At 50.2% G+C, this 23915-nt stretch overlaps 1 protein-coding gene across 3 annotated transcripts; it reads right to left on the reverse strand.

The window, feature by feature from the left end:
- Window positions 1-7711: 7711 nt before the first annotated feature.
- Window positions 7712-23611, reverse strand: G6PD (glucose-6-phosphate dehydrogenase). 3 transcript variants are annotated; one of them, XM_023508455.1, is made up of 13 exons: window positions 23476-23611; window positions 22459-22586; window positions 13675-13712; window positions 13470-13578; window positions 12112-12329; window positions 10729-10887; window positions 10472-10597; window positions 10003-10096; window positions 9351-9537; window positions 8926-9161; window positions 8767-8843; window positions 8586-8678; window positions 7712-8477 (listed from the first exon to the last, which is right to left on the reverse strand). In XM_023508455.1, the coding sequence occupies exons 1-13, from the start codon at window positions 23585-23587 to the stop codon at window positions 8387-8389; spliced, it is 1668 nt and encodes a 555-aa protein (XP_023364223.1). In that variant the 5' UTR covers window positions 23588-23611; the 3' UTR covers window positions 7712-8386. The 3 variants fall into 3 exon arrangements, with proteins under 3 accessions (XP_023364223.1, XP_023364224.1, XP_003802624.1); XM_023508456.1 differs by having other exon boundaries at window positions 8190-8477; window positions 23542-23608; XM_003802576.3 differs by lacking the exon at window positions 23476-23611 and adding an exon at window positions 23242-23328 and having other exon boundaries at window positions 8190-8477.
- Window positions 23612-23915: the final 304 nt, after the last annotated feature.

The following is a 23915-nucleotide window of genomic DNA, read 5'->3' on the forward strand; positions in this document are numbered from 1 at the left end:
AAAAAAAAAAAAAGACTTCTTTAATGATGAAATTGATACATAAATAGATACATGGGATACATGGGATAATTTAATGCATTCCCATAGTTTTTAAAGGTCTAATGAATGCACTTGGGATATCCATAACCTTATTTTTCTTTTCTTTATGCTAGAGATATTTCAGTTTATTCTCATCTACCTATTTTGAAATATGTAGTAGATTAGTATAAACTATAGTCACTATTGATCTATCAAATACTAGGTCTTATTTCTTCTATCAAACTGTACATATGTACCCATTAATCAACCTCTCTTCATCCTCCTCTTCCCTTTCTCTTCCCAGTCTCTGTTTACTACCCATCTACTCTCTGGGTTCATGAGATTGAACATTTTTAGCCACCATATATGAGTGAGAACCTGCAATATTTGCCTTTCTGTGCTTGGCTTATTTCACCTAACACAGTCATCTCCAGTTCCATCCATGTTGATGCAAATGACAGGATTCCATTTTTTTTAAATTGAAACAGTCTCACTTTGTTGCCCTCTGTAGAGTGCTGTATGTCATAGCTCACAGCAATCTCAAACTCTTGGGCTCAAGTGATTCTTTTGTGTCAGTCTCCAAAGTAGCTGGGAAGGATTTCATTCTTTTTAAAGGCTGAATACCTCTTTCATGTTTACATGAATGGAGCTGGAACATATTTTTCTTAGCAAAGTATCTGAAGAATGGAAGAAAAAGCATCCAATGTACTCAGCCATACTATGAAACCAATTTATAGCTTTCATATGAAAGCTATAACCCAACTATAGCCCAAAAAGAAGGAGAAAGAGGAGAGGGAGGGGCGGGGGAGGATGGGTGGAGGGAGGGCAATCGGTGGGAACACAACTATGGTGCATTTTTCAAGGGTGCATGTTAAATTTACTAAGTGTAGAGTATAAATATCTTAACACATATATTTAAATTATCTTAACACAGATATCTAAATTATCTTAATAACTAAGAACATGTGGTGAAGGCTATGTTAACCAGTTTGATGAAAATATTTCAAATGGTATATAAAACCTGCACATTGTACCCCATAATTGCATTAATGTACACAGCTATGATTTACTAAAAAAAAAAAAAAAAAAAAAGGCTGAATACTATTTCTTCTCTTCCCTCCTCTCTCCTCCTCTTCCCTTCCCTTTTCTTTTTGAGACAAATTCACTCTGCTGCCCAGGCTAGAGTGCAGTGGCATCATCACAGCTCACAGCAACCTCAAACTCCTGGGCTCAAGCAATTCTCCTGCCTCAGTCTCCTGAGTAGCTGGGACTACAGGATCCTGCCACCATGTCTGGCTAATTTTTCTATTTCTATTTCTTTTTCTTTTCTTTTCTTTTTTTTTTTTTTTTGCAGTTTTTGGCCAGGGCTGGGTTTGAACTTGCCCCCTCCGGCATATGGGACTGGCGTCCTCCTTTGAGCCACAGGCGCCACCCTAATTTTTCTATTTTTAGTAGAAATGGACTCTTGCTCTTGGTCAGGCTGGTCTTGAACTCCTGAGCTCCAGGGACCCTCCTGCCTCAGCCTCCCAGAGTGCTGAGATTACAGGTGGGAGCCACCACTCCTGGTTGCTTGCTGTTCTTTTGAGGTCTTACCCAAAAAGTCTTTGCCCATACCAGTGTCCTAGGATGTTTCCTCAATGTTTTCTTCTATTGATTTCATAGTTTCAGGTCTTAGATTTAAGTCTTTATTTCATTTTGATTTGATTTTTGCATAAGGGTCTAATTTTATTCTTCTGCATGTGGATATCCAGTTTTCCCAACACCATTTATTGAAGAGACTATCCTTTCCTCAATATTATGTTTTTGGAAGCTTTATCAAAAATGAGTTGTCTGTAATTGCATGGATTTACTGTAAATCTGGGTTCTGTATTCTGTTCCACTAGTCTGTGTCTGTTTTTATGCCTGTGTCACGTTGATTTGGTTACTATAGGTTTGTAGCATACATTTTTCCCCATTTTCTTTAGAGATGGGGTATATATTGCCCATGTTAGAGTGTAGTGGGTATTCACAGGCATGACAATAGTGTACCACAGCCTTGAACTGTATGCCTCACTACAGGTGCACATCATTTCACCTGTTTTGTGGCATATTTTTAAACAAGGTAGTATGATGCCTCCAGCTTTATTCTTTTTGCTCAGGATTGCTTTAGCTATTTGGGGTCTTTTGTAGTTCCATATAAATTTTAGTATGTTTTTTCTACTTCTGTGAAGGGGATTGCATTGATAAGGATTGCATTGAATCTGTAAATTGTTTTGGGTAATATTGTCATTTAAAAGATATTACTTCTTCTAATCCGTGAATACGGAATATTTCCATTTTTGTGCTTCCCCTTCAATTCTTTCATCTTTTACTTTTTTTTTTTGAGACAGAGTCTTACTATTGCCCTCAGTAGAGTGCAGTGGCGTCATAGCTCACAGCAACCTCAAACTCTTGGGCTCAAGTGATCCTCTTGCCTTAGCCTCTGGAGTAGCTGGGACTATAAGCTCCCACCACAAAACCCTGCTACTTTTAAAGATGGGAGGTCTCACTTTTCCTCAGGCTGGTCTCAAACTCCTGAGCTCAGGTGTTCCATCCACCTTAGCCTCCCAGGTTGCTGGGATTACAGGCATGAGCCACTGCGCCCGGACCATCTTTTTCTTCAGTGAAGTTGCTTCCTAGGTATTTTATATTCTTTGTGGCTATCATGAATAGGATTGTTTTCTTGATTTCTTTTTCAGATTGTTATCAGTGCACATAAATGCCACTGATTTTTGTGTGTCGATTTTGTATCCTGCAACCTCACTGAATTAGTTTATTAGTTCTATCAGGTTTTGGTGGAATGTTTAGGTTTTTCTTTTCTTTTTTTTTTTTTGGAGACGGAGCCTCAAGCTATCCCCCTGGGTAGAGTGTCATGGCATCACAGCTCACAGCAACCTCCAACTCCTGGGCTCAAGCGAGTCTCCTGCCTCAGCCTCCCAAGTAGCAGGGACTACAGGCGCCCGCCACAACGCCTGGCCATTTTTTGGTTGCAGCCATCATTGTTGTTTGGCGGGCCCAGGCTGGGGATTCGAACCCGCCACCTTAGGTGTATGTGGCTGGCGCCTTAGCCGCTTGAGCCACAGGCGCCGAGCCATGTTTAGGTTTTTCTAAGTGTACAGTTATGTCATCTGTGAACAAGGCTAATTTGAGATCTTTTCCAATTTGGATGCCCTTTACCTCTCTTGACTGACTGCCCTTCCCTTTGTGGCCTTTTGTGTCTGCTTCCTTCATGACCACAATGCTTATAAGGATCACTGTGTTGTAGCTCAGATCAGTAGTTTATTATTGCTAATTATGTTATCGATTCACCCATGTTTGATGAAAATTTGGGTTGTATCCACCTTTTGGCTGTTACAAATGGTGCTGCTATGAATATGCACATATACGTTTTCATGTGAAGATATATTTTGACCTCTCTGAGGCATATACCTGGAGGTAGAGTGGCTGTGACTTTGGCTCATCTGTCTCTTCCAACAGTGTGGGCATCTAGCACAGAGGTGGCAGTTCCTCACAGTAATGTGGACTTTAATGCCTCTGTGGAAGCATGAAGACCCAGAAGTCAACTTGACTGTGTCTACCTGGGCCCTCATACTTTTGTGCCAGTAAGACACCCAGAGCTGAGGTGGAGGTTTTCTCCCCAGACCTACATCCTGTGTCTGCATTAGTGTAGGAACACAGTACTGAGGTGACAAATTAATGTCCTCACTTGGACCCTTATGCATGGGGATTAGTATAGTCACCCAGGTGAGGGGAAAGTTAGGTATTTTTACCTGGCCTTCATGCCTTGACTATATTTTGGTGCTCAGATATGAGGTGAGACTTCCCTAACCTGGCCCTCATGCCTCAGTCATGATGTAGACACATGGAGCTGAGATGCTAGTTGACTTTTCCCCATTCATGGTGTCATGCTTCTTCCCAAGTGTAGAAACCCAGCTTGAGATAACATTGATTGCTTTAACCTGGGCTTTCATGCCTTTTTGCTGTATGGGCACCACAATCTGGGCTGTCAGTTGTCAGATGTCACTTGGGGTCTCATGTATGTGTACCAGTATAGGCAAGCAGCATGAGGTGACAGAGACTGCTTCTCTTGTTTATGCCCCAGTGGAGAGACCACATTTCTTATGTCATTGAGTGCCCTTATGTCCCTGCTTCAGTGTCGGCCCCTAGAACTGAGGTGACAGTTGAATGCCCTCATCTGATCCTTCATTCCCCTCTCCCAGTGAGGAGCCAAACACTGAGTTGTTAGGTAATGGCACTCACATGGGCCTGTAAGATGTGCCCCAGAGTTGGCAGCAGAGCTTGCGTGCCTCTTGACTGGCCTTACCTGAGATCCCCTGCCTCTATTCCAGTTTAGGCAACCAGAGTTCAGGTGCCAGAGGAGACCCCCACCTTCATGCCTCTGCCTAAGTTTAATGACCCAGAGATGAAGTGACAGTTGAATCACCTCAATGGTCCCTTGTTCTCCTTTCCAATATAGGCACCAATATTTGTGCTTTCAGTTGACTTCCTGCACCTGGACCTCTTGCATCAGTCTCAGTGTAGGCTACAGTGCTCAGGTGTCAGTTGACTGTCATCACCTGAGACCTCTTGCCTCTATCCTATCTTATCTGTATCAGAGCTGACAGTTGAGTGCCCTTACTTGGACCCAAATTCCTCTGCCACAGAGCAGACATTTGGAACTGAAGTGACAGTTGACTGTTCTCATCTGACCTTTCATACCTCTGTTTAACAACCCACAGTTGAGGCTTGGTGCCTGTGGCTCAAGTGGCTAAGGCGCCAGCCACATACACCTAAGGTGGTGGGTTCGAATCCAGCCCGGACCCGCCAAACAACGACGGTTGCAACCAAAAAATGGCCAGGCGTTGTGGCGGGCGCCTGTAGTCCCAGCTACTTGGGAGGCGGAGGCAGGAGACTCCCTTGAGCCCAGGAGTTGGAGGTTGCTGTGAGCTGAGATGCCACGGCACTCTACCCAGGGGGACAGCTTGAGGCTCTGTCTCAAAAAAAAAAAAAAACCCCACAGTTGAGGTGACAGTTAAGTGTCTCAGTCACTCCCTCATTCTTCTTTCGCAGGTAGGTACCAAGATCTGGGCTTGTGGTTAATTGCTGTCACCTGAGTTCTCATGGCTCTGACACACGTGAGCTGGTATTTGAGTGCCCTCTGCTGGGCCTCATGTCTTGGTCCCAGGGTAGCTTCCATGCCTGACATGCAACAGGTGTGTCATGCTTTGGGTTCTCAAGCTGTGTCAGGACCCCTATCTGAGGTAACAGTTGAATGCTATCTCCTGCTCCTCCTGCCTCTACCTGTGCTTAGGCACCCAGGGCTGAGTTAAACGTTGACTCTCCACACCTGAGCCCTTGACCTCACCCTAGTCTAGGCAGCCAGAGGTCAGGTGATAGTTGAATGCTAGAACCTGGACATAATGCCTCTACCCCAGTGCAGAGATGCAGCACTGAGGTGACAGTAGACTGTCTCCACCTAGGCCCCCTCCCTGTATCCCAGTGTAGGCAGGCACACAGAGTTTTGGTGTCAGTTAAAAGCCCTGACTTGGGTCTCATACCTCAGCACCAATATTGGCATCCAGAGCTGAGATGAAATATCTGCCCCAGGGTAAGCATACAGATATGAAGTGACAGATGACTTTCCCTACTGTGTTTGTCATCCTTTTCTCTCATGTGGGCCTCAGAACTGAGGTGATAACTTGTCTCAATTCTGTGGTCTCTAAGGCCTGCTGTACAATGTATTCACCCAGAGGTGAAGTGACAATTGGCTGTCCTTAGCTGGTCCCTCACACCCGTGACTCAGGTTAGGCACCCAGGGTTCAAGCAGCAGTTGGTTATCCTCATCAGGGTCCTTATCTTTTTGTCCTTCATAGGCACCCAGAGGTCAGGTGACAGTTGAGTGTCCTTATCAGGGTCTTCCTGCCTGTCACAGTGTAGGCACTCAGAGCAGTCTCAGATTGAGAGGTCTCCATGCTCCCTGATTCCCACTCACATGCAGTCGCTCCTGTGCTGGGTACCTCATGTGGAGCTGGGTTCCTTCTCCACTTTGGGCTCCCACTGCTGCTCCTACGTAGGAAAAGTGCCCCTCAGTGACACCATGCCAGTAGGTCCCATAGCAGACAACTATGTTAGGTCTTTGCAGTCCATAAACATGGGGGACAGGAAGAGTGCAGTGCTCCTGGAGGTCAGGGCCCTATGCTTTCAGTTTGTCTGGGATCAGTGCCATCCCTAGGGTCCTACTTTAGACTTAGAGGATGCAGGGCCACCGGCCCAGGACACTGTTTCCCAGGAGCAGAATTGATGACAGTGCCCCCTGGTGGTGAGTGGTGGGGAGGTTCAGACACAACTTTGTGGTGGTGGTGGGGAGCTCTGTTGTATTCCAGCCCTCATGTCACCTTGGGTCTGTCACAGAGCTTAGCCTGACCACTTCAGCTTCATGGAGGCCACATCGCTGGGAGTCAAGGGCAATAAAGCCATACAGATCATTTCTAACCACATAGCCACGGTCATGTAAAGCATGATGGGCCCAGTGATACTGATGAGACCCGGAAGTGACTGTGGAGGTGGTGTTGAGAACTTGAGACTGACCATATTCACTCACTTGAGTTTTCCCTCCTGGCTGCCCAATTAGCTCTGTCTAATTTCCCATGGTAGACAGCATAGGCTGACTTAAGTCCCAGAACACGGAGGGTGACAGCCTTGCTGCTTGCACATACATTTCCTCTCCTAGGCCTTGCCTTGCAATCTGACAGCAAATTGGAGGGAGTGGTGTCAGCTGGCCTGTGGTCTTCACTCCTGCCAAGCTCTTGTTGACAGTCTGAGGATCTGGCGCTATGGCCACAGGCCTCCTTTGTCCTAGAACATCAGACACTGCAATTCACAGGGCCTATAGGTGCATGTCCTCACCTCTGCTGGGAGCAGTCTTCCTCTCCTGGTTCTATTTCTGGGTTGCTGGTTTGCTTCCTTCATAAAACACAGCACTACCTCATCATTTTGTCTTTCATCAGCCTCAACTAGAACCTAGGCCACAGTACAGGGAACATGGTGTTGGCAGGACAAATGCCATGCTGAGATATTCAGGGGCTGCTATACTTGTTGGGGGCAGTGTAGAGGACTGAAGAGTGGGCCCCCAAACTCACACCCACTTGGAGTCTCTGAAGGCAGCATTATTTGGAAATGGTGTCTGCAGGTGTGGTCAGCTGAGTTAGGCTGAGGTGGGCCCTGATCCAGCATAAATGGGGCCTTTATAAGATGGGAGGGAAGCCACACACTGCGAAAAGGTGGCCACGTGAGAAGTGAGGCAGAGTAGGGTGAGGCAGCTGTAAGCAGCAGCTGGAAGAGGCAAGGAGGCCCCTCCTCTAGAGCCTCTGGAGGGAGCTCAGCCATGCCCACACCTGGAATTTGGACTCTGGCCTCCAGAGTAGGGCAGAATCCATTTTTGGATTGGAGCTTGTATGAGTGTCCTGCGGCTGCTGTCACAAAACACCAGAGATTCGGGAAACACCTCTCCTCCCTAAATACTTCTGCAAGTAGTATTTGTAAGGAGAGGTGATGCTGTGGTCACACCTGGACATGGGGTCAGGCCCAGAGGTGAGGAGCCTGAGGGAGGGAGGCTGCAGAACAAGTGTGCAGGTGCACAGGGAATGGGGGAAACAAGTGACAAGGGGACAGAAAGAGCTGTTTGCAGATTTAATGGAGGGTGACTAAGGTGGGGGATCCATTCTACTGCTTCTGCTTTTCCTGCGGTGGGGACGCTGCTGCGAGTGGGGTGGGTGCCATGGAGTGCAGAGTTGGTAGGACTGGGGGACTTCCAGGGACCCCAGACATTGCTGGGCAGCACCAGGTCCCTTCCAGCTGGTGACCAGGAATGTGGAGTGGCACTGAGACTGTTGTGGCTGAAAGCAGGTTCTCTCACATCCCAAGTTCTGAGAAGCCTGCCCACAGCCACCAGGGGACATGGTTTGGCCACTGCCCCACTGAGGCCCACAGCTCCTCCCATAGTCCTTGACTCCTGCCCTAGGTTGTCATTAGTTCCAATGGCTGAGGAACCCTGGGACAGACATGCCACCCTTCACCTCCCTTCTGTTTGGGCTGGAGTGAGGGGAAGCTTGTTTAGAAAGGGCCTGAAGGGGGCCTGGGATTTCACAGCATGAGTCTCGAGTGCTTGGCGGCTGAGGAATGTAGCTGGGATCGGGCAGCAGCAGCAAGGGGGGGGGACAAAGGTGGCCCAAGCCTGGCACCAGGAATGTAAAGCTGAGGCCAATGGTCCCGAAGTCCTCCTGATGTGGAATCGGGTGGTGGAAAGGAGAGACAGAGTGGCTGAAGTAGAGGGTGGGGGCAGGCAGCGGGCTCAGAGCTTGTGAGGGTTCACCCACTTGTACGTGCCCTCATATTGGAAGCCCACTCTCTTCATCAGCTCATCTGCTTCCACGGGGCCTCGGCTGTGGGGGCAGAGGGGAGGGAGGCAGGCAGAGTGTGGTGAGGGAGGCCTGCCCAGCTCCATCCTGCCCGGCTGTGTCTCACCCGGCTCCCTCCCGCCCTGCCCTCACCTGCCATAAACATAGGGGATGGGCTTGGGCTTCTCTTGCTCAATCTTGTGCAGCAGTGGGGTGAAGATCCGCCAGGCCTCCCGGAGCTCATCACTGAGAGGACACAGTGTGGCTTGAGAGGGAGGCAGCACGGAGGGAGGGGAAGGGACAAGGCCACCCCCATAGTCCCAGGGACCCTCACCTGCGCACAAAGTGCATCTGGCTCCCACAGAAGACGTCCAGGATGAGGCGCTCGTAGGCATCAGGGAGCTTCACATTCTACAAGGGGAAGGGGTCTTGCTGACACACGGCAGTTTTCCTGGGTCCAGCGCCCCCTGCTGGCCCATCTCCCAAGGGGTACCTTGTATCTGTTGCCATAGGTCAGGTCCAGCTCTGACTCTTCAGGGTTGAAAAACATGCCGGGCTTCTTGGTCATCATCTTGGTGTACACGGCCTCGTTGGGCTGCACACGGATCACCAGCTCGTTGCGCTTGCACTGCTGGTGGAAGATGTCACCGGCCACATCTCGGAACTGCAGGCGCACCTCAGCCTTGCGCTCATTCAGGGCTTTGCCACAGCGCAGGATGAAGGGCACCCCTGGTTGGGGGGCAAAGTTAGGTTCAAGGCCAGCTCTCTTGGTGGTGTGGGTCATGTGAGTGTGAATGGCATGGGGGTATGGCAGGGTACACCATCCCACCTTTGCCAGGCCTCCTCCCTCCAGTAGCAAGTAGGTCTCCCAAGTGCATGCCCTGCCCTGCCTTCCCAGGGCCTGGAGATATCACCTACCGTCCCATCTCTCATTGTCCACATACAGGACAACAGCTGCAAAGGTGGCGGTGGTGGACCCATGGGGCACTGTGGGGTCATCCAGGTACCCTTTGGTGGCCTCGCCCTCTCCACTGGGGTTCCCCACATACTGGCCCAGGACCACGTTGTTGGCCTGCACCTCTGAGATACATTTCAACACTTTGACCTGGGAGAAAGCAGGGGTAGGGTGAACCCCTAGGTGATGACGTGGAACACAGGTGGCAGATGTGAGAAAGCTGGGTAGACCCAGCAGGGGGGCTTCCCCATAGGGTGAGTGTGCCCTGCAAATCGGCAGCCCAAGGATAGGCTTTGTCTCCACTCACTATGTCCAGGAGTACAGCCATAGGTCCCTTCCCTGAGGTCCCTCTGGGACCACCCTGGCCCACTCTTGTTTTCTCTGAGGAAGGTGAAGCAATGGCCTGGCCTGGTTGCACTGTGCTGTCAGACCTGGGACATGCCAACCTGGGCTTCATGACTCCCAGAGAGGGTACCTATAGCAGGTGCCCCATGTTCAGGGCTGGGAGATTATGCAGGGGACAAGGACACTTGCTGTTCGCACATCTTGCTCTTCATCTTGTCATAGACATTGTGGGTGCAGGTGCTGGGGCCCAGGAGGGTACCCCCAACCTACCTTCTCATCACGGACATCGTCTGAGTCAGTGGAGGCAGGCTTCTCCATGGCCACCAGACATAGCATCTGCAGGAGGTGGTTCTGCATGACATCCCTGGGGGCAGAAGAGGCCGCAGCTCTGTCAGCACCACTCACAGGTTGGAAGAAAGCAGTGAGGAAGGGGCCTCTTAGCCCCTCCCTGTCAGCCAGGTTCGGGGGGGGGGCAGTGTCTGCAACAAGGCTTTCTAGCTGCAGCTGCAAGATTTACTTCCTGATTCCTGCGGTCTCCAGGTCCCCATAAGCAAGCAAGTACAGCAACCCTGCCTCTGAGCCAGGAAGCCCCTGTGGGGTGTGGCTACCCTCTAAAGCTCAGATGCTCAGATTCTGACCCTTGGGATGGGAGGAGGGACCACCCACAATAGGGAGGGCCAGCCCTGCATGATGGCCACGCCGCATGCTGGCCTCCCACGAAGGGGAGACAGGCTCTCACCGGATGATCCCAAATTCATCGAAATACCCCCCACGGCCCTCAGTGCCAAAGGGCTCCTTGAATGTGAGGATAACACAGGCAACATTGTCCCGGTTCCAGATGGGGCCGAAGATCCTGTTGGCAAATCTGTGGGGATGAAAAGGGCAGAGGCTGGTGTGGCAGAGGGGAGGGGCTGCATTCTGAAGAGACTTGTCTTGGGACAGCAGGACAGTGGATACTCCCTGAGCAACACTTCTGACACTGTCCCCCAGCCCTACCTCAGCACCATGAGATTCTGCACCATCTCCTTGCCCAGGTAGTGGTCGATGCGGTAGATCTGGTCCTCACGGAACAGGGAAGAGATGTGGTTGGACAACTGGTCGGAGCTCTGCAGGTCCCTCCCAAAGGGCTTTTCCACGATGACACGGTTCCAGCCTCTGCCAAGAGCCCAGAGTCACGTCACCTCCTTGGAACACTTCAGGGAGCAGGGGTCATAGGTGTGTTACCTAATTGCCCCAAGGAACAGAGCCTCCCTCCCCCTTTGGATCCTCAGCTTTGGTGGGCTGGCTCCTTCCCCGACTTTCTGTCCTTAGCTCTCAACACCAGACTCAACACCTTTTCAGAAACCTTCCTGCCAACTTGCAGGTGCTGGGCAGCACTGTTGGCATGTCCCAGAGTCCCAGTGTGGGGGAGCAGAGGGAGGGGCCGCCAAGAGCTCGGGTTCACCACTGACTCCTGACTGGGCCTCCCAGAGTGCTGGGGCCACAGGCGTGAGCCACTGCACTCTTTCCCCACTGGTTTTAAAATGAGAAAAGGGCCTTTTCTTTGCTGTCCCGTGCACAAGACCAGGAAGGGGTGGGAGATGGCTGCTAGTCTGGGAATGGGTGGGAGCTCAGACCACTTTGCCACCTGCTCGTGGAGAGATATTGCCACCTTGTGGCTATGATGGAGACTCAGGAAAAGCCAGAGAGTGAGCGATCGGCAGCGAGTGTTTCATGGGGCAACACTGCCACCTTGTGGTCTAGGCGGAGACTTCTACCAGGGACCTTGATTTCCCACGTGAGGGACGTTGAGGCCGTACATGAGCACTTGAACCACAATCTGAACCCTAAAAGTGGGTATTGGCCCAGCGTGGTGACTGCAGCTTGTAATCCTAGCACTTTTGAAGGCTGAGGTAGGTGGACTGCCTGAGCTCAGGAGTTTGAGACTAGCCTGAGCAAGAGTGAGAACCCATCTCTACTAAAAACAGAAAAACTAGCCAGGTGTCGCGGCAGATGCCTATAGTCCCAGCTACTTGGGAGGCTGAGGGAAGAGAATCACTTGAGCCCAGGAGTTAGAGACTGCTGTGAGCTACGACACATGGCACTCTACCCAGAGTGACAGAGTGAGACTCTGTATCAAAAAAAAAAAAAAAAAAGATGGCTATTAACATTTCCAGTAAATGCTGTTAGAAAACACCACAATCATAGCCTATTCCCCTCTTTGGAGAGCTAGTTTGTTAGTGAACAAACAGAGGGCACCTGTCCTTTCAACTGCCTAGACCTGTTTGACCCAGGGCTCTTCGGAGCAGTGGCAAGCACCTGGTTGGCCAGCATAGGACCTTAGCCAGGGCAGGCCAGGGTAGGCCATGGTGGCAGGGGCAGGTAGAGGACAAGCCTTACGTCTGGCTCATGCAATTCTCGTGGATGTTCTTGGTGACGGCCTCATAGACTGTGGGGGGTAGAGCCAGGTAGAAGAGCCGGTTGGCCTGAGCCCCTGGGTGCAGCGCATTCACGTGAGTGTTAAGGCGCTTGTAGGAGGCTGCATCATCATACTGGCCGGCCACGTACGAGTTGCGGGCAAAGAACTCCTCCAGCTTGTGCTTTTCCTCTGGGGTGGCCTAGAGAGACAGAATGACAGATGCTGGCCCCTCCCTTAAGAGTCCCTGTCTGTTCTGCCCCAGGGGAGGGGCTATCTCATTTATGTCCTCTCATCCCATAGCCAAGGTGGGCTTCCTATGCTGGGTTCAGCACCATCTCACCAATGTGGCACATCCAGGGGAGGGGCTGAAGCAAGCAGCAGGCATGCTGTGGGGAGATGCAGCCAGGCCACTTGTCATGATGGCCACCCCTGCACATCCCTAGGGACCTTGTGCCCTAACACAAAAGTGAGATTTCTTTTTTTTTTTTGCAGTTTTTGGCCGAGGCTGGGTTTGAACCCGCCACCTCTGGCATATGGGGCCAGCGCCCTACTCTTTTGAGCCACAGGCGCCACCCCAAAAGTGAGATTTCAGGAAACTTTGACCTGGGATAAATATACTCTCTTTAAAATCATGACACCAGGCTTGGCACCTATAGCTCAACGGGCTAAGGCGCCAGCCATGTACACCTAAGGTGGCGGGTTCGAATCCCCAGCCTGGACCCGCCAAACAATGACAGCTGCAACCAAAAAATAGCCGGGCGTTGTGGCGGGCGCCTGTGGTCCCAGCCACTTGGGAGGCGGAGGCAGGAGACTCGCTTGAGCCCAGGAGTTGGAGGTTGCTGTGAGCTGTAATGCTACGGCACTCTACCCAGGGGGACAGCTTGAGGCTCTGTCTCAAAAAAAAAAAAAAATCATGACACCAAATTATAATGTATTAGGAAAATGCAGCTCCAAAGGGTTTCTCTTGGTTGAGAGGCATCTGTCAATTCTTTTCTAGCTCCTGGCAAAACCAATCTGGCCCCAGAGTGTAGCAGAATGGAGCCAGTGAGTCCTATTTAGAGGGTGGCTGGGTGATAGGGGTTCTCTGTGCCCACAGCCCTTCCTGCTAAGGAAGTGGCAAGAGCAGGTGGGGCAGTTTTCAGCCCCAATTTGGCAGGCAGAGTGCATAGCTTTGGAGAAGGCAAGGAGGCCAGATGCTAGGGCCTTAGAACAAGGAAGGAGGGAACAGCATCCCAAGATAGGATGAGAGGATGTCTCCTAGGGGCTACCTGAAACTAGTCTCACTGGGAACTGGGAGAGAGGATAGAACCAGGCCAGGGGATACCCTGAAGCCACTCACTTTGAAGAAAGGCTCACTCTGCTTGCGGATGTCAGCCACCGTGAGGCGGGAACGGGCATAGCCCACAATGAAGGTATCTTCAGGCAGAAGGCCATCCCGGAACAGCCACCTGAGGGCAGAACACAGCCATAGCCAGGATGTGGGGGACAGGGCCAGGCCTGTTCCTGCTGGGGAGGCCATAGGGGCAGTGAGGGGATATACTCACCAGATGGTGGGGTAGATCTTCTTTTTGGCCAGGTCACCCTGTGACAGAGGGAACAAGTATGGTTAAAAGAAGCTGGGGACATGATCTACATTGTCCTCTGCTCTGCTAGCTCAGGACTGCCACTCAGTTACAAGCGTTATCTGTCTTGCTCTTAGATACAGCCCTGAGATCCAAGTCTGCGTGAGCCCTTTCCCACAACCCGGAAGGCATAAACACATCTCCTTTGGTAGTAATTCTTAAACTATATAAAAATATTAAAACTTAAACACATCTCATGTCTTTAAGGTGAAAACCTGAAAATTCAATCCAGTAGAACTGAATGAGCATAGACATATCATGTAACCAAACTTGTGAGATGTGGCCTCAACTGTTTACACTAGTGAAAAAAGAGTAGCTTGAAGATAATTAGCTAAGGATTCCATTTACGAAGTTAGATAAAAGAGGTAGGTGTGGTGGCTCACGCCTGTACTCTCAGCATTCCAGGAGGCTGAGGTGGGAGGATTCCTTGAGCTCAGGAGTTGAGACCAGCCTGAGCCAGACAGATATCGCATCTCTAAAAATAGCTGGGCCTTGTGGTGGGGCCTGTAGTCCCAGCTACTCAGGAAGGTGAGGCAGGAGGATCCCTTGATCCCAGGAATTTGAGGTTGCTGTGAGCTATGATGTCATAGTACTGTAGTGTGAGTGACAGCATGAGATTCTGTCTCAAAAAACAAATAAAAAACCAAAGTAGTTAGAAAAAAGGATAGTAGAATTTTAAAGTCGAATAATGAAAAGGAATGCAAAAATGACAAAAAAATTTAATATAACGAAAACTAACCAAAACAAAAGATTAACAAAGCCAAGAAGCTGGTGTTTGAAATAGACTAAGAAAAAAAAGACAACCCTCTGGCACAGTTGCTTTTTAAAAAGGCACAAATAACTGGGGAGTCTTATCTGGGCATGGTGGTTCATGCCTGTATTCCCAGTAACTTGGAGGCTGAGGCAAGTGGATTGCTTGAGTTCAGGAGTTTGAGACCAGCCTGAGCAAGAGCAAGACCCCTGTCTCTACTAAAAATAGAAAAACTAGCTGGGCATGGTGGCACATGCCTGTAGTCCCAGTTACTTAGGAGGATTGCTTGAGCCCAGGAATTTGAGGTTGCTGTGAGCTAGGCTGATACCACTGCACTGTGCATAGGAGTGACAGAGCAAGACCGTCTCAATTAAAAAAAAACCCTGATATCAACATACAGATAAATTATTTGAGTTAGTTAGAGTTTACCAAGGTTGCTTGATTGAAAAAATCAGTAGGTAGGAAGGAATAGGCAAATATATTTTAGGATACAGAAAGCAATAACCATAAAATTAATAAATTAACATTTTATCAAAATTAAAAACCTCTGCTCATTGAAAGACACTATTAACAAAATGAATAGATAAGCCAGACTGGGAGAAAATATTCACCAAACTTATTTGTGTTCAGAAGATATAACCAACTCCTATATGAAAACCCTCCAATTAAAAATGGGCAGAAGGCTTCAACAGATGCTTCACAAGGAAGAAAAACAATACACTTATTGTATGTGAAAAAGTGTTCAAGATTATCTGTTGTCAGACAAATGCAAATTAAGCCACCACGAGCTGCCTCTTCCCATCTACTACGATGGCTGAATTATGGAGGTGTGTGATGGGACAGGAGTGTGGCAGCCTCTCAGCAACCTCGCCATTACACTCCTATGTATAGGCAGTCCCTGGGTTATGAACAAGGTAGGTTCTGTAGGTTTGTTCTTAGGTTTAATTTGTATGTAAGTTGGAACACTTACAATTACCTATAATAGCCTCTGTTCTTAAGTGTGAATTGTACGTAAGTTGGATGTTTGAAACTCACGGACTACCCATACTACTCAAGGTAAACACCTTCACACAGACTTGTACATGAAAGGTCACTGCAGCCTCAGTTTGAAATATCCCCAAACTGCAAACCAAAGTATGCTCAAAGTAACCAGCAAGTGAATGGACAAACCAGAGTCACACAGTGGATGCGACCCAGTGACACAGAGGAACAAACCTCCACCAGGAATGTCAAAATATCATGCTGAGCCAAAGAGCCCTGATGCAGAGAGGAAATACTCTGAGTCCAGTTAAATGAAGTTCTGGAATAGGCAAAAGTAATCTATTGTGACAGAAATCAGATCAGTGGTTGCCTGGAGCAGCAGGCTGTGGACTGGCTAGGAATGGGCACCAAAGAACTTTCTGGGGAGATGAAAATGTCCTGTATTGTGATGAAGGTGTGTAACCAGTTGTAAGTTAAGACATGTGCACAAAAGACAGTGAAAGGCTGGGCATGGTGGCTCTCACCAGTAATTTTAGCACTCAGGGAGGCTGATACAGGTGGATCACTTGAGCTCAGGAGTTGGAGACCAGCCTGACCCCAGAGACAGACCCCGTCTCTAAAAATAGCTGGGCATTGTGGAGGGTGCCTGTAGTCCCAGTTACTTGGGAGGCGGAGGCAAGAGGATCACTTGAGCCTAAGTTTGAGGTGGCTATGAGCTATGATGCCACAGCACCGTACCCAGGGGCACGGAGTGAGACTTTGTCTCAAAAGAAAAAAAAAGATAGTGAAAAAGACAATAAGGGAGCAGAGGGTGGGAGTGGTTTAGAACTCCCTGGGGCACAGTGGGTGCAAGGGGATCAGGTGCAGAGAATGTTCTACTTTTCTATCTACCAGAACCTTTTGTCGAGTTGGTGAAAGTCATCATCTTATGATTTGCTGGCAAAAAACCTCCAACAACAACAACAACAAAAACAATTCAAGACAATGCCAGGTACAAAAGCAAATATTATAAAGAACCCAGAAATAAACCCAATGAAATACACATGCGCTTTCCAGGAGAAAATGATCAAACTAGATTAAAAACATTAAAGATCAGCAGAATCATCTGGTCTCTTTCTGCGATCTTATTAAGAGCCTGACATGCTTTACTTTTGTAACTTGACACACTTTAGGTGGAAGAGGAAGGGCAAGAAGACCAGGGCTCTCTTGAAGGACAAAGTGACAGTCTGCTCTTTGATCCGTGGACCCTATAATCAAGAGCATGGGATTGGTGGGGGCACTCCTGGAGTGCTGCAAATTAGAGGGGAGAAGACACTGGAAGGGCTGGAACTGTGGCACAGACTGGCCCAACTTGGATGCTGCTTCACCCCAGATAGGAAAACCAACTCCAGCAGTTAGGGGCCTGAATATATATTAAATGAAAAATAAACTTTTAGAAGTCTTAACCTATAGATGTTTCTGACTTAAAAAAAATCTAAACACCACATCTAACAAGTTATTTTGAACTCAAGTTTTTCTAGATGTTTGGGATAATGTTTTCATATGTACCCTGTCTGGGCAGCCTGACCTTCTCTGAGCCCAAACAAACCCTCAAGAAGGCAGGTAGAGTAACACTCAAGTCTTGGCCCCATGACACGACTGGACATGCTGGGCTCCCCATGCTAGGGGCCTCCTTGAAGGTGAAGTCACCTCCTCCCTCAAGCACAATACCTGAAAGGCAACTTATTACCATCACAAGTGGACTTGTATAACCCCTGTAAAAATGAGGAAGTAGCACTGCCTTAGACAGAAAGTCTGAAAAGAATTGAGTAATGTAACCATTGGATGAGTCCATTTCTACAAAAAAATACAAAATGGAAGCTGTGTAACCACAGAGAAACTCCCTACCCCCAACTCAGGGACAGGTAGTTAGGAAGCCATGAAGAGGGCTCCTGGGTTGGAAATTGCTACTCTGTGTGGGCTCCCTGGGCATTCTGGGATTGCTGGTGTCTTGGATGTCTGTGCTCTGCAGGGCTCTGCTCTGCCTCCCATTCTGCTTGGGTGATTGTGGCTATGCCTGGGGCTCCAAGTGGGAACTTACAGGTCAACTACTCTCAAGTTTCTGTCCCAGTCCAAACTTTGCTGAGTTCTAGGCCTACACAAGTATCTGCTGGACATCTCCAGTCTCCACTGGGATCCTCAAGCGCCCCCAAAGTGGGATCTTCCCAAACCAGAGTTTCTTGTGTTGGTGCCTGGGGAACCAATTGCTTCCCCCACTCCGCCTGGCCATCCCTACCAACCACTGACAATTTCCCAGGTGCCTGGAGTGGCTCTGTCCTGTAATTGCCACCTTCTATGTGAACACTGTGAGAGCTTTCTAAATAGCCTCCATGTCCCCCACATGCCATAATGACTATCTTTAAAAAGATGTCCCAGACCTGCCACCAGCTGGGCTCAGACTGCCTGTGGGACCTCCTCACTCATCACTGCCCACATGTTGCCCAGTACAGCTACCCCAGCGGCTGACATGCTGCTCCCTGAAGCGACTCCTTTCTCTCACTGCTAGAAGCCCCTGCCCTAGTATCCTTCAAGGTCCAGCTCAGACGACTCCCTACCCTGGCTTTTCCCATTAGTCATGTCACCTCAACTCAGTATTGGCCCTGCACAGTCCAGAAAGGGCCAGTTTCCTGGGAACCAGACCCTGAAAGAAACAATGAGAAACATGGTCTTGAAGTAACATTTGCTTATTATCAAATCCCAATAGACGGTCAAGAATTCAGACTACAGGCAATATTGGGAGAAGGTGACTACTCTGCTGAGTCACAACTGCCCCACACTTCAAGCTGTTTGTTCTTGCTTTTCCCTTTGGGATTAACTAATGATAGAACCTGCTTGCCTTGTTTCAGCTCAGTCCCTGTGACTTACAGTCTGTTGAGCTCCAAGTCACCCAAGTGAGAGAAAGGACCAAGTATGGAGGGGAGCGGGGGTCAGGCTGCTCAGCTAAGGAGGGCCTGAGCTGTGCTGCCACTCCCCTCAGGGCTTTGGGTGGTCCTGCCCTCCCTACTGAGGACTCCCATGGAAGAACAAACAGGGGAAGGCAGCAGGGAACCTTCCAGCTTGCTCAAGGAAACCTAAACATGCCACATGTGGTGGGTGGGGGAATGAGAGGGCCTCTGAGCAGTGGTTGGAAGGCCCTTATCTTTCCCAACCCCCTCATCTCACTGGAGGACCACAGCTTGGAAGGATCTATCCAAGGACACATGATGACATGGCAGGAGAAGCTCGAAATGATTAAGATCTCTATGGGGCGGTGCCTGTAGCTCAAAGGAATAGGGTGCTGGCCCCATATGCCAGAGGTGGTGGGTTCAAACCCACTCCCGGCCAAAAAAAAAAAAAAACTGCAAAAAAAAAAGATCTCTAGTCACTGATGTCTGATCAGGCCAGGGCAAAGGGACATTGGCCACAACCTGCCTGTGGTCACTTGAGATTTGGCCTCAGTCTCCTGTTTTGTAAACTCAAATTACTGCAGTCCTTTGTCTTGGTGTGATGGTTTTAGGATGGAGGGCACTTTAGACCAGAAGGGGTGGGCCATCCGATTATTCCCCAAGGGTTATGGGGGTCAAGGATCTTCCCTGCCTCTGGGGCGGAGCCCTGGGCCTTGGCTGGGGTCCAGCTGGCTCCTGGCCACTGGGGTGAGAGAACCGGGCTGAAAAACCAACAAAAGGGCCTCCCTCCTACACCCTGGGGCCCATGAGTCACCAGACCTTTGGGGGAATGCCAACATCATCATGACATAGCAAGAATCTTACTGACCCAAGGGGAGAAGGCAGCCCAGAAATGTTCTGAGGAGAGAGAGGGGTTGGGGCTCCCAGGTCGTCCCTCACACAGACCTATCATCAGAATGGGTCCTGAGCAGCCATCAGACTCATGTCCCTCATGGCCCAGGTGGAGAAACTGAGGCCCAAACAGACTCCCAGTCCTATTTTCACTCCCTTTCTCCCTGTGTGAGGGGAAGAGCCACTCCCTGGCCTTGACAGAGTCTTATCAAGTGGGAGAAGATGTTGTTCCAGGGCCAAGGCTCCTTCACCTACACTGGTCTATAAGGCCAGAACTTTCTGGAATGAGACAATACTTCCACTCCCTTTCTGATGTGGCTGGGGGTTGTGAGAATGGGGGGAAGTGGCCAAATAGCAAAGGGAACAGCAAGTGGCTCAAATCCCATTTGGTAATTTCAGAAACCAGTGTCAAGACACCCCCAGGAAGGAAACTGGGCATGTGGGCGAGGGTTGGGTAAGCCAGCCGAGGAGGAGGAAGGGGCAGGGGAAGGCCACGTGGACCCTGCCTGCCCCACGCATGGGGCCTGTAGCCACTGGCCTGCTTTCAGTTTCTAGGTCACACAAGCTTGCTCCCAACTTGGGCTTTGGGCGTTTGCTCTTCCTTTTCCATGGGATGCCCTCCCAGGCCTTACCTGTGAGCCTCACTCTCTAGGCTGTCCTTGTGGGATCTGTGTGTTATGGGGATGAGGACAGAAAGGCCCATTTGTCACAGGTACCACTCTGAATTCTTGATTTGCTTACTCACCTTTGGGTACCTGGTCCCCCCACATCACACAAGTCCCACGAAGAGGGCAGGGACATGGCTGCTGTGGTCCAGAGGATTACTCTATTTCTTTGCATCAAATGAATAACTAGAGAACTTGTTTGGGGACAGTGTGGTCCACAGTGCCACCATGCCTACCTCCTATGCCAAGTGACATTGTGTGGAAGGAGGCTTGAGGGTAGGGGCTCTTCTAGGTGCTGCCTGAACATGGCCCAGCCCTGCACCAGTCTCTCCAGCAGGAAGAGGCTCTCTAGGGGACCCCTTGTCACCCTGTCCCTTGCCAGAGTCAGCACTTCCCATTTTTTATCTGGAAGCCTCTTGTTGTCACTCTCAGAGCAGAGGAGAGCAAAGGGGAAGCCTATGATTACAATGAAACACAGTTGCCCAACCCTAAGGTGGCCACAGTTGAAAGCAGCAGAAGTCATACAATCAGCTGAGAAAAGCCTGAGGACCCTTCATGTTTGTGTCGCACTGAGGTTTGGGGAAAGTAAGATACCAATTCCAAGTCACACAGCAAGTTTGGTGTCTCTCAATGAGCTGTCTAAGAGTTGAGTGCCTAAAGTCATAAGCTACCATTGTGGCCTGGGCCACTCTATTAATAGAGTGTCCTTGTGACAGTGTAGAGTGGGGACAAAGGAAGAGGGAGAAATCACCATCACTTGCTCTCCCAATCTACTTCTTGGACTAAGGACTTAATGGTCAGAGTCTTAGCTGTTAAGATTTGTGGCTGACACACGTATGGCTCCTTTAAGAGTACCAGGCTGGGCTCGGCGCCTATAGCTCAACCGGCTAAGGCGCCAGCCACGTACACCCAAGGTGGCGGGTTCGAATCCCCAGCCTGGACCCGCCAAACAACAAGGGCAGCTGCAACCAAAAAATAGCCGGGCGTTGTGGCGGGCGCCTGTGGTCCCAGCTACTTGGGAGGCGGAGGCAGGAAACTCGCTTGAGCCCAGGAGTTGGAGGTTGCTGTGAGCTATAATGCCACGGCACTCTACCCAGGGGGACAGCTTGAGGCTCCGTCTCAAAAAAAAAAAAAAAAAAAAAAAAAAAAGAGTACCAGGCTGGTGCCAGAGCCAAGACCAAACTTGTACCACTGTGTGCTCCACTGGGATACCTCCCCTGTGTCCTAGGGGTATGGGGTGTCAGGCAACAGCGGCTGTGGTGGCACTTTGCTTGCTTCCTCATTCCTCCTGGCTCTCCTCCAAGTTCTGATCAGAAACACAAAGGTGGCAGAGAACAGGTTTGGCAAAGGGTAGTGGCAAGTTGTTCTATGTGAACAAAAACTTCTGAGATCCTATGGCATTGAGGGGCCCACAATGTGCAAGGTCCTGGGCCAACCTGCATGCCTACAGGCCTACCCTGTCACAAGCTACATAGTTTTCACAGAACTCTCACACAATAAGTTAATGGCAAAGACAGACCATGGTGAGCAGATTGTTGGGTGCATCTAGGGTTAAAAGTTAAAAATTGAGACCACTTTAAATTCAAGCTGAAACCCTGGTTCCATTAGCTCCTATCCATATCTTGGTGCCACACAGCACACAGAGGCCCTGCCTCTGCTAGGACTACCCCTCCCTTTCCTGCCTCCTGTCCCATGTGCCACCATTGTGCTACACATGTCTTTGCTTCTACTCTTTGGCTTTTCCTATATCAGAGCAAATGGTAGTTTTACCAGCTGGACAACTGGGGCCAGCTGGGGTGAGGTGGAGCTTCTCAGCAGGCTTTGGGAGATACAGCAAAGAGATGGCATTCCAAGAAATGCTGCGTGTTTGTCCCCAGGGAACTTGACATAGTAGACAGAGAAGAGGCAGAGATTGGGCCTCAGATCTTGCCTTTGGAACTAACTGATGGTGTGACGTTTGTCAAGTCACAAACAGGCTTGAAAAAAATACTCAAAGAATGAATAGCATTTCTTGTTTGCCTCATGATCAGGGGCGTCCAACCTTTCCCCCCCCTATTTTGCACACAGGAAGACTAGGCATTTTCTTGGATCACACAGTAAATACACAAAGACTAATGAAAACTGATCAGCGCAAAAAAAAAAAAAAGGTTGTGCATACTTTTTGTGATATCTGACATCACAGATAAGCAAAAAAAAAAAAAAAAGTCTTCACAAAATCAGCATGTGGCATAGGCCGCAGGTTGGACAGCCCTGAACTAGATGGTTCTTGATCTGGTAGCTCCAGGACTCAGCTCTACATTCAGTGGTCAGATAGGAGGTGGGTTGATAATAATACATGGGCAGAAGCCATAGGAGGAGCTCAACCTATTGGAGCCTGTGCCAAGCATGGCTGGAACCATTAGCTGGGAGAGCTGAGGCATGGAGTGGGAAGTGCCTTTCACAATGTCACACTTAAAGTCTGGCTTTTAAGATTTGGGGCCTGGGGAAGACTCACCGATGCACCCATAATGATGAAAATGTGTGTATCCGACTGGTGGAAGTCATCACCCTGATATAGCTCTTCCCGCAGAATCCCACACACCTGGGTCCGGCTCAGGGCTACTTGTTGCGCCATGATACTCTCTGGTGGAAGAAAGGCTCATTGACAAAGTAGGAACAGGACAAAGTGGGAGAATGGAAGAGCATTGATAAGTTAGCCCCTTTCACCCAAGTGACGTCTGATCACCAAAACCACCCAATATGAAAGGTGGGGTTGGGGTCGGGGGCTTGGGCTTGGGCTTGGGGCCATGAGTGGAAAACAGAAGATATGGTGCGTTAGAAACTGCTGGCTCTAGGCCCCAGCCATACTCTCCCAGGATGCTTTCATTCAGTGCGTACTTTACAAAATTTCCGAACGCTTTGGTGGATTCCAGCTAGAACACTGATTCTGGGCAACAGAGTTAAACCCTACTGGGGCATCACAGTATATGCCCAAGACCGTAGTCGGAACTCTACAAACACTTGGAGCACGTTAGGTTGTGCAGATGATGGAGTTCAGCTCCGCTTCCCCCCCTCCACCCCGCGCAAGCTGCGTGATCCTGGAAAGTGCACTCCCCTCTCTGGTGTCACCATACTCAAGGGCCCCATGGGATAGGTACGGAGTATAAAGGGAACGGTTAAGACCCTCTGTATCCTCCTTGGTTCCCGAGCACAGCAGGGAGCGTGCATCAAAGGGCCGCACGTTACAGAGGTTGGCAGCACGCCCCTCCGCCGGTGTGGCGCCTGCTTGCTTGGTTACCTGCACCTCGTCGCCACCGCCCTCCGCGCTCGGCCAGGCAGCTTCCGACGGCTCTGCCCCCACTCGCCCATTTAAGCAGCGGGGGCGGAAGCCTTAGCTGAGCTGACGGGTCTCAGGCGAGGAGCGCGGGGTGGAGCCAGGGCAGGTGCGTGCGCATCCCGAGCCAGTCCCACTCGCGAGCCCTCGAGCTCTGACCGTCCAGTACCGTCCCGTCCCGCCCCGTCCCTCAGGCACCTGCGCTGGCTGCCGGTCTGCAGACCGCCTGCCGTCCCGACTGCCGCTCCTCCGCATTCACAATACCTTGTGGGCACGGCTGGAACTCAGCACCGTTCACCCGTGTCCCCATCACCGGCCCAGCCCCACCCCTACGCTGGGGTTTTCTAGCTGTTCCGAAGGCCCTGCGCCCTCGCGGAGGCGCCACTTCCGCCGGGAGGGAGGCCCACGCCTCCTGAGGCCTTGCCTTTGAAGTCTGGGAGGGGCCTTCAGCAGTCCCGCCCCCCAGGTTTCAGTCAGGGCTTTCAGGTCAAACCCTTGCTGCTGGGCAGCCTCTTTTGACTCCGCCCCTGGAAGGGGCGGGATGCCCAAGCGCCCAGAGGCTGGATGCCGCTGTATGTGCCACAGGCATTGTAGGTCCTGACGCCTTGAAAAGTAGCGGGTGGTGCTTGTCACTTGGG

This window comes from Otolemur garnettii, unplaced genomic scaffold (genome assembly GCF_000181295.1).
Source record: "Otolemur garnettii isolate 467f Iridium unplaced genomic scaffold, OtoGar3 scaffold00249, whole genome shotgun sequence".
In the NCBI taxonomy this organism is placed as follows: domain Eukaryota; kingdom Metazoa; phylum Chordata; class Mammalia; order Primates; family Galagidae; genus Otolemur; species Otolemur garnettii.